A 14,941-nucleotide genomic window follows, 5' to 3' on the forward strand; every position below is an offset into this window, starting at 1 on the left:
ATTTATATGATTCATTATTATGCACATTGTGGAGGACGAAGGCATTTGTTCTTTTAGGTAACCTTCAGATATTGTAGATACATTTGTTCCCTTCTTGCTACCCATGTTGTTGCCTTGACTTTTTATTGTTTATTAGCCACATTACAAGCCTATTTTGCCCCATTGGTTACTAGTCCCAAGCTTGGCTTGGGGGAGCTATTAGTGAGTGAGGTGAGGGAGTTTGTAGTGTACTTATTATTTGCACAATTTGGGTGGGATTTTGAGAAGTTGTTTTGTTGTTGATCATGTTTATTTTTGATGAGTTTGAGAGTTATATTTTCTTGAAAAAATAAAGCATGATGTTATAAAAAATAAAAAAAAAAAAAAAAAAAAATGTTCAAATGCTCTAGTTGGAGGTTTGTAAAGAATAATTTTGAGCCTCAATGGAAAATTCAAGTTTGGAAAATAAGTTTGTTTATTCACTCTATTTCTTCATTATTATATCTTATGAGTGATTATTGTAAGTGTTGGGATTATTTATTATGATTGGAGTATATTTGATTGATGTTAGAGTCGGTTATGTAGGAGATGTATGATCACTATTTATTTTGATCATGGGCTTTATTAGGATTTGCTCCCTTAAGCATAGCTTTACTCTAACTTGTTCCCAAAAGATTCCTACCCTTTACCCTAGCCTTACATTACAAGCTTTAAAGACCTTCTGACCTTTGTGCATAGAATTGTATGAATGTGAAAGTGTTGCTTATCAATGCAAGTTATGATTTGGCATATTTCGAGTCGACTAGTAGGATTGAGCGTTCATTGTTTTTATACACACGAGAGTGTGAGTTGGGAGGGCATTGTTCACATTAAAGGGGTGGTTGGCGAGCGATCGAGTACATCTTTTACTCGCCACATAAATGAGAGTTGAGTGTGTGAGCACTAGTCTTGAATTCTATATGCTTTTGTGGTTTGCTCTATTTGACAACTGTTAGGGAAGATTGGTAGTTGGATGGATTTGATTGGTTGACTTTGATACATGTTTGTCAGATTTACCTTAAATCATATTTGTTAATTTAAATTGTTTTTGGGGTGAAGTATTGATTTATTTATTCATTGCTTTGCTTAGGGACAAGCAAAGGTTTGGCTTGGGGGAGTTTGATGAGTCTATTATATATATATATTTATTCCCCGTCCCACGGTCATATTTGTGCTTATTTGGGCTCTACGGAGCTATTTTTATTACTAATATACGTTTTCTAGCGTTTTTGTAGAGTTGGTATTATTTTGTAGGAATTTGAAGAATTATGACAATTCCCGAGCTTATTGAGCCACTATGAAAATATTAGAGATGATCGTACCTTATGACGAGTTTTTGAAGCCCAAGGTCGAGCTAATTAAATTTGGTTCGGTGATTAAGGGCTCGGTTTGTTTGGAGTATTAATTTTGTTAAGTCCAAGATAAATTAAGAAAAGAAAAATTCAGCCCAAGTGAAAAAGGCCTGTCGAAGTTATGCCCAGATTATGAAGTCGAGGAAAAAGGCGCGCCCGATCGGGCGGCCCTTTGCCCGATCGGGCGCGTGTTTCCGGAAGTCGGTTTAAGCGTTCGTTTTATTTGCTTTAGCTTAGGTTTCGTAGATTAGTATAAATACTCTTTTGTGGAGCTAGTTTTAGTTGTCTTGGATCATTGTGTGAGACAATTTTCCTTAGATCATCTCTTTTCTCTCTTACTCTCTCTCTACTTTTCTCTCTCTCTACAACTCTTGGTTTATTCCATACTCTATCTCCTTTACTCTGGTAACTATTCCTCTCTCTTACTTAAATCTCTTTCTATTATGCTTTATTTAATTGCTTTGTTTAGTTTAGTTTTATTATGTTTGAGTAATTTAATTCTAGGGTTTATGGGGATCCATAATTAATATGAAGGGATAATTTGTTATTGTTGATTATTGATATTGCATGATAATTTCTTATTGAATTGTTTTAATTCTTTGCAATTAGATTATGAATCGAGCAGATGTAATTTGATTGTGAATGTTTAGCAATATTGAATTGATGAATCGAGCAGATGTTAATTTAATATTAAAGGCTATTTTCAATAAGAACTTAGATCTAGTAAATTGCGAGAGCCTGTTAGATCTATGTTGATTAATAAAATTGCGAGAGCCTGTTAATCATGTTATTTATGCAATGTCAATGATTGATTACCCTATTTTACCCCGGAGTATTATTTATTGGTGAACCTATGCCCTAGATCCTTTTATATATTATTTTCTCCCTTTTCCTACTCTTTTTAGTTTAGTTTCATATTCAACTTTTAATATTGGTTACTTAAATAATTTAGATTATAATATTTAATTAGGAGTAAAAAGACTTGTTTCCCTATGGAGATCGACCCTACTTCCCTATCTACTTTAGTTAGTGAATTAGGTAATTATTTTTGATTAGGGGATACGACTTTACCCTGTCAACTAACATTATTAAACCTGGTTATTGGACGAATCGTGTCGAAATCGGTGCGGGTTGAGTCAAAGAGGTCACATTTTAAAGGCCAAAAGCAGATCGGGCTAATGTGGTTCGTGGGTCAGTAACGGTTCGATATTGAGCGGACCAATTAACTATACATCAATTAGGGCTTGTTCTCTTCACCTTATAAAAATAAGTTTCAGGTTAAATAAGTTTACATTAGTTACAATAAGGTTCAATAATACTTTAATACTACGTATTTCCATTTTTAGTTCTGTTATCTAATGCCCGGGGGACATTTGTTAGCTTTCGCCAAATAAATTATCTACTCTGTGGCTCGAATAACTCAATATATATGTTGAAATATACTTTCTCCGTTTCTATTAAGTTGATGCGTTTGATTTAGGGATGTCAGTGGGGCGGGTCAAGTAGGAGACCCGCCCCATCCCCGTCCCAGTGGGGCGGGGATGGGTCTCGGTTTGGCGGGTGGTGGGGCGGGGATGGGGATGAAAACGATACCCGCCATGGGTGATGGGGCGGGGGTGGATTTTAAGTTGTACCCGTCCCATCCCCGCCCCGCCCCACCCGCCCCACTTCGTACCCGCCCCATCCCCACCTCATACCCACATCTATATACTTTTATATTATTTTATAAAATAATTACGTGAAATAAATATTAATTATAATATTTGTACTACACTTATATTATAAACAAAAATGTGTGTAATGTTAAGAATTTTTTTTTTTAATATTATAATCCGTATTAATTATGTAGGATTGTGTATTTGAGACACGGAAATTTGGTGGGTCTTGGGTGGGGATTAGGCGGGTATTTGGTGGGGATTAGGCGGGGATGGATATCCAAGTGGGGGGGTGGGGCGGGGATGGTTTTGGAGTTGTACCCACCGGGGCGGGGATGGGGATGAATATTAGACCCGCCGCGGGGATGGGGATGGGGATGGGGATGAAAATGTTAGGTGGGGATGGGGATGGGAAGGCCAACATCCGCCCCGCCCCGCCCCATTGACATCCCTAGTTTGATTTAGGCACATATATTAAGGAGATGAGAGATAGTGAAAGAGAATGAAAAAGCAAGTGGAGTAGCTTGTAAGTGCAGGATTAACACTTTACCTCAAACTGAAACGTATCAACTAAAAAACACTTTCTAAAAAGAAATACGTGTCAACTAAATAGTAACGGAGGTAGTAATAGTTTTTTTTTTTCCTGCACTATGGAAGTCCTCATAGGCTCATATACACAAATAAGTTAACACAAATTCCAGGGTAAACTCCATGATAGAAGACCTTTGATTTTACATTTGAAAAAAATTGGAGACATTATTGAGGACAAAAATGGAGGAAATCAACACATTTATAATACCTAAAATTCTAAAAATCAATAAATTTGATCAACCAAGGTCATGACTTTGTCATTAATGACATGTTAAAAATAGCTTCTTTTTTAAAGGGTTAAAAATAGCTTTTTATTTTATTTATTTTTTAAACAGGGTTAAAAATAGCTTTTTATTTGACTAAAGTTTCAAAGTAATCAAGATAGCAACCAACCAAAATTCCCATGTCAACCCATCTAATATAGGCTCCATTGTTCCATGAAAATCCTCCAAGCTTATCTCACCATCACCGTCGAAATCAAGCTTGCGAGTCACACGATCGATCACTTCATCCGATGGATATCGACCAAATATGGCAGCAAACCTTCGAAGATCAGTAGATGAGAGGAATCCATCTTCGTCTTTGTCCATTAAAGAGAAGAACATTGACGGGTTTTGCTCTCCTAGATTGTCAAACATTAGAATATGCAGCTTTCCAAACAAATTTCGACGGTACAATAATTTGTACAAGCTCGAACAAGAAATAGTTCCATTGTAATTTTTTATGATCATATTTATAAGGTCTCGCACATGTCTCTCATAAGAATTACTTATTTTCCATAATTTTATGAACTTCTTCACATCTTTTGTGGTAAGTCCATGGTTTGATGAACCCTCCAAAACACCGAGAATGCTATATATTCCAAGGAGCATTATTCGAGATCCATCTCCTGTTCCAATCAAAGATACTTAGAACGGTTAGTTCAAGTCACACTGGTCCTTGGGATTCCGAGACCTAGCCATTCATAACTTCACAAACCTAAGTTGGTCCTGTGACGGACCTTGACTGATCAAGGTCCGTCTTAAAAGGCTTTACAACTACAAGCAAATGAATGAAATAAAATAAAAAGCTATAAAAGAGATCGTATATCTCACCTAAATATTTTCCTTCCAAGAGTTCCCTTATATAGCAAGAAAAATGCAGTGGTGAGAGCAAGTTATCTTGATAACACTTGCTTGCATGCCTTAAAGTACTTAGATTAGGCTCCTTCGTGTTTGAGAAACTGATTGTTGAAGCAAGAAGAATTTGCTTATTTTCAGAGTTCATGTTAAACATCCCACGTTTGTTCGGGTCAAGTTTTTTCACAATGCTCAGAGCACTTGTGTTCTCAACACCATAGATGTACATGATGGCCTCAACATCGGCCACAGCCAGAAGCTTATCTTTGCGAATTTGATAAATATAATTGATGTTGCCAGCATAAGATACTCGGTTTTTACCTACATAAACAGGAGGAAAGGGAGCTTAACAAGTGATTACATGATCTTATATAGGTTCTGTATTTCAGAATAACTGATTTACTAGACAATGGCTTACACTTTCTTTTGCAATACGAGTAATACGACATTTATATAATTTTAGGACAATATTAGTAACCTTTGAGATGTATCAACCACAGGAAATGTTCTTACCTGAAGGTGGAGCGCTACTAAGAACAGAACCCCAATAAGTTGTACCATTATAGGCTGGTAGAGCCTCAGCAAATCCATCCCATCTTGGACGTTGCAAGAATTTCACTTTTCGTCGAGCAATTTCTGAAGCAGAAGCCGCTTGGACACTGCCACTGGCCACATCTACAGTAGCATTCGAAGACACTACTTTTTGGATGGCAATGCTGCGAGTAGGGCTGGCAAAAACTAACCCGACCCGAAAACCCGACCCGAACCCGACCCAAAAAAAGCGGGTTAGGGTTGAATTTTTCGACCTGAAAACTTAAATGGGTCAACACGAACCCGAACCCGAAATTAAATGGGTTAGGTTAAGGTTGAAAATCTCAACCCGAAAACAACCCACTTAACCCGAAATAAATTTCAGGTCAAAATCAGGTCGGGTCAACCCAAACCCGACCTGATAACCCGAACATTTTAAGGTTAAAAAAAATATATAAAAAAACCAAAACTGATTAAATTCAGCCCAAGCCCAATAATATATGTAACTGTATCTAAAAGACTAAAACCCTAATATCCTAAATGCCTCCTCCTCACACACAATCAGCCGTTTAGGCTCCTCTCTCTCTCTCTCTCTCTCTCTCTCTCTCTTCAACTCTCAACTCTTCAAACTTCAGATCTAAACCAACAATTCCCGGTTTTTATAATCCTTAGATCTTCCTCTCCTTCATAATTTAAGTGTTTAAAGAATTACCACTTCAACTTTTAAGGTATAGTAATTGCTATTTTGAAGTTTGCTTTTATACGATTTTTTTTTTTGTTTGAATATTCTTGCATGTTTGTTGTTGTTGTTTTCTTTGCTATTCAAAGCCTAATTTTGATGTTGTTTGCTGTTTTAATTGTTATTCAAACCATAATTTATATGATATTGTATTTTTTGTTATTTGTTGTTTGTGTTTGTTATATTATTGTATTGTAGGAATTGAGTCCTTTATTATTGATGTTTGCTTTTATTGATTTTGGCAGATTTTCATCCTCACACGCCACAAACATACATAGCCCCTGCTTCAACTTGCTTCAAGTCTCCAACATTGTACATTATTTGAGAACTACTTTGTATAAAGTCTTATAAAAAAATTAAAAACATTAATTCTAGTTTGTAATTTATTTAGTGTACTATATTTTTGTATCTAATTTTTAATTAGACTTGCTAAATAACTTAATTTATAAATCAAGTTAAATTCGGGTTGACCCGAACCCGGCTACTATCAGATCAATTTCAAGTCAAAATGACTTGATTTAAACCCAAATAAAAAAATCAGGTCAATTCAGGTTACTTTCGGGTTGACCCGAACCCGAAAATATCAGGTTCAGGTTGGGGTTCTCAACCCGAAAACTTAAATGGATCAGGTTCGGGTTGAGGGGTAGCTGACCCGAAATCAGCTGACCCGAACACGAACCCGACCCGACCTGATCCATTTGCCAGCCCTAGCTGCGAGCGTTGTTAGAGTTTTCTGACTTCTGATGAGAAGTAGAATAACTGGTGGTTTCTGATGGTCTCCTGCAAGAAATGTCAGAGGCCACCAGATTGTTAGACAGCCCTATAAAAGAATTCCAAGTGGAGGCATTCCGAGGAGCCAGTGAGGCAGATGTATTGAAAGCAGAAGGAACAATGCTGTCCTTCATATGAATCATATCTGTAGTGCTAATACTAGTAGCATCACATACTGATGCATATCTGGTGGCAATGTTATCAGCATTGGAATAATCTGGCACCGCCGGAGAAGTAGAATCAACAATATATTCAGATGGCCACCTGCCAGAAATGTCTGAGGCAGTTGGATAGAGAGATGGGTAAGGAAAAGAGTCCCACCTAGAAGCATACCGAGGTGCCGGTGAGCCAGATATACTAAAAGAAGATGGAACAATGGAGTTAAACTTGAAAGAACGCCAACGGCTGGAACATGGAATTTGTGAAGGATCCATGGTTCGGGTTGGGCACAATGGCACATACTCGGCTTTTTTGGTTTGTAGTTTCTGAGTAGAAGTGAAATGAGTATCAAGGTTAGAGCTTTAGCCTTTGGAGTTGACTCAATAGTCAACTCTTCTCTTCAGATCAATAAATGCTATGAAATTAATAAAAGACTTCCTAAAATTTTCTCCACCGCCCTCCATAAAGGTAGTAGAAGAAAATGGTCATGAGAGTTGAATTTTGAGTGGATGATGGATTACAAGATTTAGTCGGTTTGGTTGAAATGGACTGTTACAGAAATTCAAGTCTTTTCAGAATGAACCTTCCTCTTTCCCTTCCCCTTTCTCCTATTGACAATTTTGGCCTGCATTCGTATAAGTCATACTACATCCATGCTCGTTGTTCGGGTTATCAACACGTATCGCCCTTAAGCTGCAAATATAATTGATGGTAAGTTTGAATGACATTGGTCACACTAACATGTAAATATGTAATGACAACCCGCCGATCATGCAAACCATATTCTGAGCTCTCATGAATGTCTACTACTGAATTGTTATGTAGTATGTAAAATGTTAGCTCTTTAATGTAAAGCTTAGATGGATTACATTCCTTCGACATTAATCATCTTATTATTCACATTTTTAAAGGGAAACATGAAAAACAGAAAAGTAAAGTAAATGAAGAGTTTACAATGAGAAGAAACACCTCTGAATTGTTGCAAATATCTGTTCATTCAGCTGTACTTCATCACTTATGTTGAATAACTTGGAAAAAGCTTTGGTTTAGTTGGTTGAAACAAAGACCACGATCTGTAAGTTGACTGATATATATCTAGCAAGAGAGGATATTGCTGGAAAGCAAACAGAGCAACTGGAACTGCAGCAAAGAGCGCTATGGGAATAGGAATCCAATACAGACCTTGGCGAAAGGTAATAAAGAAGGTAGCTGTGAAGGCTGCCATCATAGTCACTATTGAAATGAACATTCCTGTTAATCCTAACATCAGTTTCAGCGGCAATGACTTGACAAAATCATGCTCCGCATAGCGAGAGGTCAGGATTGACAAGAACATCAGTAATGAAGCAGAGGAGCTAGACAATGATAGAGCATTACAGATGGAAAAGACTATAAACAATGGCCGATGCACAAACATTGGGGCTCCTTTGCTGTCATTACCACCGGGCAAGGTAAATGCTGCTGCAAAGACTACTGTAGCGATGAGGGTCGTGACTACAGAACAGGATTGTGCAGTCTGCTTCATCCATTCTTCTCCCTTGATCCTTAATCCTTCATGCTTTTCAGTGAATAAGGCACGAGGAGTCTTGTTGTTATTATTCTCAGCTTCAGCATATTCTGAACTTACAACCTTTTCCACAGCCTATTATCAATATATGCTAATCAGTAAACTTAAGAGTGAAAACAAATTCCTGTGCAAGCACATATCAGCTCAGTTAGTTGGTCTTCTAAGCTAGTTTGATAGCAGAAAGTATGGAAACCTATTAAAGATAATATAGCGTTATTATGCCATTAGACATTAGCTCACTTTCTGTTTGTCTTAAGTTGGTCTGAATTCTGAAAGTGAACCCAATCATTTCGAAACATAATAACATATGGTGAACATTTTGAACAGGACATTCTTCAGGGTGTGTGTAAAAGCAAAAAAGCTGCTGTTAAATAATCTTAGTAATTGCTCCTGAAAAAATTAATCTTAATAAAGAAGGGAATACTTAAAAGTGAAGTTACCTTAAACCACAAAAGCTCTCTTTGCATTTGAAGAGCTGCTCCTGAGACACAATTGAGACGATGTGAAGGAGCTAAGGCACCAGCCAGATGCAACATATTATTGCCATTTCCGTCCTTGTCAACAGCTATCAGGTCTTTAATTGCTCCTAATTCATATATCAGCTTGAAGATCTCTTCATGGCGATATATAATAGCAATATGAAAAATACTACGATTCTCTTCATCAACTTTCCATATTAGATCAGGATAGGTTCGTATAAGTGTTGTTAAAAACTCTACATTACCACATTTGGCAGCAATGAAAAGCAGTCTCCATGGAGATCCAATAAGGAACGAGATTTTCTTTTCTTCTTGTTTGATAACTTCATCCCAAATCCTCTGTACTAGTTGTAGCTCTAATGGCTGTTGTGGGACCTTTCCTTGAGCTAGCTTACCTCCTGGAATACAGTTACATTCGTACGTTAGAAATTAAAAACAAGCTCATTTACTCCAAGCCAAGCAGCAATGATTACCTATTCCAACAAGTGTTTTCCATATGCTTTGTTCATGATAGCTTCCGGACCTTACAGGCTTCCGAGCCAATGTATGTAATGCAGTTTCTTCCTTCCCATTACGAAGAAGTGCCAACTCGGGATGCTTAATCAGTAAATGATTCGCAACATCTATTTGCATACAAAGGTCAAATTAGATCCTTACTGTCCAGGTATTATAAATTAGCTCAGGGGAACATACCAAACAGATTAGTGTTAATGGAACTAGTAAGTATTGCTATGCGATCAACATCAGTCAATTGATCATCATCAGTGACAGTGATAAGATACCACACCATATCCCTGCGCCCTAGCAAGACCGCCATCTGAAGGGGTGTCATATCTCGGCTACCTCTGATAATTGGGAGAGCATCGTTCTTGTCCACCATCACCTTGGCAATCTCAACAACCCCAGATGTTGCAGCCAAACAAAGAGCTGTGTTCTTGGCATCATTGCTTAAGGTCAAGTCATCTCTGCTCATCAGCTTCACCAGCTCTTTTACAAAATGGGTGCGCTTGGCTGCTGCAGCAATATGAAGAACTCTTTCTCCTCCTTTTGCAATTGGCTTTCGGATCCAATCAGGAGATTGATGCAGAATTTGTCCTGCAGATGCCCAGTTGCCTTCCAAAGCTGCTTTGTAGAGTGGCAAGCCAAATTTTAAAAAATCCTCTCTGCTGCTGTTTCTGATATCTGTAAGATCATGCAGTTGCAAAATCAGAGAAAATTGGGACATAGACATAATTAGTGCAATAAAAAAATTAAAAAAAAAAAAAAAAGGTATTTAAACTAGATAAATTCTAAGTATGTATTACTGTACTACACATAATCTAAACTCTATACATATTTATTTGGATGCATCGCATTTTGTGTGTGGTCAGCCACACCATATGACCGCTGTAAAATAACAAAATAACTTTTATAGCAATGATCGAATACCCCTACCCTTATAACACTAATCAAATAACCTCTGGCCTCATGATGTGGCTACCCCACATATAAGAGTTTGTATTATACATCAGGGTAACAAAAAAAAAAAAAATGCCAAAACCAACCAGTAAAATAAAAGGTTGAGAAAATATAATGGTTTCCGGAAATAGAAAAAGAAATCTATAAATTCTACATTATTTGCCAAAATAGCAACCGAATTTTTACTTGATTTGGTAATAAATTTATTACCCAAAAGAAAAACAGACCATCATACACCCAATTGAGTATAAATCAAACCAAACAATACCCAGAAATTCTACAACAAACAATTGCCAATTGCCAAAAAAAAACCTAAATTTCAAACAAAATTTCATTCAACAAGACTGATTATTTTCATAGGTTACTATACAAGCTAAACAGTAATTTAAAAATTAAAAATGACAGGGAAAAAAGACAGAAATTATTGGGCAAGAATTTAATGGGAGTTAAAAAGACACTCACTTGCTGACAGTGGTGGTGGTGGTGGTGGTTGTGAAGGCGGCGGCACAGCGGTGGTGGAAGAGGATTCCGGTAAAGGAGAAATAGAAAGTGCTACATCATGTCTGCTTGACGATGCTGCTGCTGCTGCTGCTGCTTGGGTAGGTGGTGGCTGTCCGTACATTTCCTCCAAATAAACTAGTCAAGACCAAAAATTAAGAAGGGTGTAATTAAATTAACAATCTCTCATAAAGTTAAAAATTACTCCTTTTTTTTTTTTTTTTTTTTGTTAAAAAAAAAATTTACTCCTTATTCTTTACTTTTTTTTTTTTTTTTTTTTTTTTTTTTTTTTTTAATAGACTCCCTATTCTTTACTTGCATAGTTGCATGCCTACCAAAATTAGCAATTTTAATGTATTGGTTCCTCATTGGCTCATTTTATCTTTTTATCGTTTTAGACTTTTTACATGTTCTATAGTCTTTAATACTTCCTATTTTTTAAATTGAAATATTATATTATCAAGCTTGTCAATTTATCTTTCTAACGAGTAATATCTCTAATTATCAATATTCTAAAATTATAAAAACTAGATATTAATAAAATAAAAATCAGGAGGATTCAAACAAGATGTCACATGATTATGTTTTATGGTATTTATAATTTACAAAAGCAAGTCAAAGTGTAATGTGTGAATAGTGTAAAAGTAAACGAATGATTTCTTTTCAAAATTGTATTAACACTAGAATTAGTGAAAGGTTAAGTATCGTGTGTAAAAATTATATTAATTAATTTGATCATTAACATTATATAATGTCAATCTCAAAGTGTGTGCCACAAGGCTATGTTGCAAGTATTTAAAAACGTAGAAAACGTCAAATCATTATTATCTTTAAATTAGGGGTGTAATTTAGGTCAATGGGTCTAGTAGTATGGGGTAAAATATGTTAGATAGGATAAAATAGACTTCAAATTGAGCAAGACGTGATTTATAACCTAGATAAGCAAAAATATGTTTAACAAATGACATTTTTATAAATGAAAAATTGGTAAGAATAATCTCAACTTTGCCTCATTCGTTCAAAACAATCCCAACTTGGATTATTTTTTAATAATCCGAACTTTGATATGAATTTGCTTTCAATTATCCCACCGGTGATCTAACTTGTTATAACAAGTTATATGACACGTGTCAGCAGGGCCGGCTATGGGCCTGTGCAAAGAGACCCATAGCACAGGGCCCCGAAATTGAGAGGGCCCCCAATTGAAAAAAGCCATTGTTACTAATATAAGAAAAATAAATGTGCAAAATGTTATGTAAGTGCAATTTGCTTTGTTGGTAGCAGTTAAATACGTAAGACATTTAGACTTGGGATATTGTGCCAGGGTTCGAGCCCCCATGTCTATTTTTTATTTATTTATTTATTTATTTTTATATAATTTTATTATACATTTAAAAACTTTTTGCCATTCTCTTTTCTTTCTTTTTTTTTCCAGCCTCTATTTTACTTTTACTTTTAATTTTCTTTTTCTTTTTATTCTTTTTTGTTTGTTCAATCACTAGTCTAGGGAATTAAAAGGCCAGACCAGTTTTGCTAATTTTTTTTTTTAATGTAATAAGCAAACTAATCAAACTTTATGTTTTAGATTAATTAATTGATAAACATATTTATTCAAAATAATTAATATATATATATATATATATATATATATATATATATATATATATATATATATATATATATATATATATATATTATATATATATATATATATATAGGAAGGCTCATGTAAGAACCCTCCTCTATATAAGAATCAATCTAGATCGTGGATTATAATTGATCTGACCGCTCAAAATGTATAGGTTAGTAATGACACTTTTGTAATTTTTGCTACACACTTTCCCCTTTCTTTCTCCTCATTCACGGTAACTTTCTCCTTTCTTTCTCTCTCTAGACTCATACAACTCTCTCTCCTCTCATAATTTTGGCTGAAAATTCCTTCAAGAAATTAAGGTTTGTTATTCAATTATTATCATGCAATCTTTCTATTCATTCTATTCTATTATACATGTCTATTTTTTATTTATTTATTTATTTATTTTTATATAATTTTATTATACATTTAAAAACTTTTTGCCATTCTCTTTTCTTTCTTTTTTTTTTCCAGCCTCTATTTTACTTTTACTTTTAATTTTCTTTTTCTTTTTATTCTTTTTTGTTTGTTCAATCACTAGTCTAGGGAATTAAAAGGCCATACCAGTTTTGCTAATTTTTTTTTTTAATGTAATAAGCAAACTAATCAAACTTTATGTTTTAGATTAATTAATTGATAAACATATTTATTCAAAATAATATATATATATATATATATATATATATATATATATATATATATATATATATATATATATATAGAGGAAGGCTCATGTAAGAACCCTCCTCTATATAAGAATCAATCTTATATAAGAATCAATCTGGATCGTGGATTATAATTGATCTGACCGCTCAAAATGTATAGGTTAGTAATGACACTTTTGTAATTTTTGCTACACACTTTCCCCTTTCTTTCTCCTCATTCACGGTAACTTTCTCCTTTCTTTCTCTCTCTAGACTCATACAACTCTCTCTCCTCTCATAATTTTGGCTGAAAATTCCTTCAAGAAATTAAGGTTTGTTATTCAATTATTATCATGCAATCTTTCTATTCATTCTATTCTATTATTTTCTCATGATTTTTGCTTCGATTTATTGAGCATTTTTTATGCACTTTTTCTCAAATTTTTAGCGATTTTTTGGCTGCGATTTTGATGTGTTTTTTCTCAATTTTTTACTTGATTTATGCTATTCATATGCTCGATTTTGTTTGATTATGTTTGATTTATGTTCGATTTTCGATTTTTGCGATTTATATGCGTTTTTATTTTCGGCTTAATTTTTTGAATTTGAGATCGATTTTTTCGGCTTTATTTTTTCTCAATTGTGTTCGATTTTTTCATTCTAAGTTTATCAGTTTGTGCCCGATTTTTTCGGCTAGTTTATCACTTTGTGTTCGATTTTCTATTTTATCATCAAATTTTCTGAAATTTGTGTTTCTATTCGATAATTTTGGTGATATTTTTCTAATTTTGCTGCATTTTAATCTGATTGTCAGAAATGTGATTTCCTTGCTTTTGTATTGCCGTAGAAATTGTTTATATATACTACCTATAATTATGGTAGTTTTGCAATGAGTTATAAGTTGGATTTCATTTTTTAGTTGAATAGTTGATCAGTAGCCATATACGTAGTTCTAAGATAATTGTTGGTTGTCAGATTCTTAGTAAGATTATACTTAGGTGGCTTGCAAAGTTATTAATTTGTTGTTCTTGACCAAAGTGAAATGAATGAAAAAGGAGTTTCTTATTTCCATTATATAAATGGCTATACATTTATACTCAATGTCATCCATCTTTTATTCAAATATAAAGTTCTAACTTGTTAAGTAAACTTTCCTTGCAATGAGTGACTATTTCATAAACCCTCAAATTTAGCACTATGGTTAAAGCATGACAGTTGTATGAGCACTATGTATATTAGTGCCTAATTTTGGTATGAGCCAGGTTATAGAGATGACAATGTATCATATTAGCATGGGCACATGGCATAATGTATACCATAAAGTGTTGTGTTATAAGTTTTGGTCTGTGTAGAGGTCAATGGTTTTAGTAGCAAATTAGATGATGTTTTATAAACATTAGCCTACTAGCTCAAATGGTAGAGCAGTGTGCAAAAGCACAAAGATGTGGGTTTGAATCCCACGTAGGTTAATTTGTGTAATGTTGAAAAGAGAATTATATTAGATCTGTTTGTCACAAAGTTTTCAGACTTTCATTAATGATTTCAAGCCAATTTTTTGTTTATAGAACTTAACACTAGTTTGATTTACTTTGAGTTATTTTAGATTATTTATAAAATATTTTGGTCTACTTTTGTTATTTTAAGTTATTTTGAAAGATAACCTATGTAGGAATCGAACCTACATCCCCTATGCATTTGCATAGTGCTCTACCACTTGAGCTAATAGGT

At 34.6% G+C, this 14,941-nt stretch overlaps 3 protein-coding genes and 1 long non-coding RNA gene across 4 annotated transcripts in view; 1 reads left to right on the forward strand and 3 right to left on the reverse strand.

Moving 5' to 3' along the window:
• Positions 1–3,974: 3,974 nt before the first annotated feature.
• LOC145635365 (uncharacterized) lies at positions 3,975–5,444 on the reverse strand. Its single transcript, XM_081686646.1, has 3 exons — positions 5,248–5,444; positions 4,711–5,055; positions 3,975–4,505 (listed from the first exon to the last, which is right to left on the reverse strand). Exons 2-3 carry the CDS (start codon positions 4,961–4,963, stop codon positions 3,976–3,978), a joined length of 783 nt encoding a protein of 260 aa, XP_081542772.1. The 5' UTR covers positions 4,964–5,055; positions 5,248–5,444; the 3' UTR covers position 3,975.
• Positions 5,445–5,699: 255 nt separating this feature from the next.
• On the forward strand, positions 5,700–6,394 carry LOC145635366 (uncharacterized). The gene is made up of 2 exons (XR_014113836.1): positions 5,700–5,993; positions 6,250–6,394. It is a non-coding gene; the product is annotated as an uncharacterized LOC145635366 (long non-coding RNA).
• Positions 6,395–6,722: 328 nt separating this feature from the next.
• On the reverse strand, positions 6,723–11,101 carry LOC145636400 (uncharacterized). The gene is made up of 6 exons (XM_081687957.1): positions 10,901–11,101; positions 9,674–10,162; positions 9,454–9,603; positions 8,942–9,378; positions 7,904–8,576; positions 6,723–7,627 (listed from the first exon to the last, which is right to left on the reverse strand). The coding sequence occupies exons 1-5, from the start codon at positions 11,058–11,060 to the stop codon at positions 7,950–7,952; spliced, it is 1,863 nt and encodes a 620-aa protein (XP_081544083.1). The 5' UTR covers positions 11,061–11,101; the 3' UTR covers positions 6,723–7,627; positions 7,904–7,949.
• LOC145636401 (uncharacterized) overlaps positions 10,395–14,941 on the reverse strand; it is a 37,970-nt gene continuing 33,423 nt past the window's right edge. The window contains exon 5 of the mRNA XM_081687959.1: positions 10,395–10,405. The gene's annotated coding sequence lies outside the window, so the exon portion shown is untranslated. The remainder of the gene's footprint in view (positions 10,406–14,941) is intronic.

The sequence above is a fragment of the Chenopodium album genome, chromosome 6 (genome assembly GCF_948465745.1).
Source record: "Chenopodium album chromosome 6, dcCheAlbu1.1, whole genome shotgun sequence".
Taxonomy (NCBI): Eukaryota; Viridiplantae; Streptophyta; class Magnoliopsida; order Caryophyllales; family Amaranthaceae; genus Chenopodium; species Chenopodium album.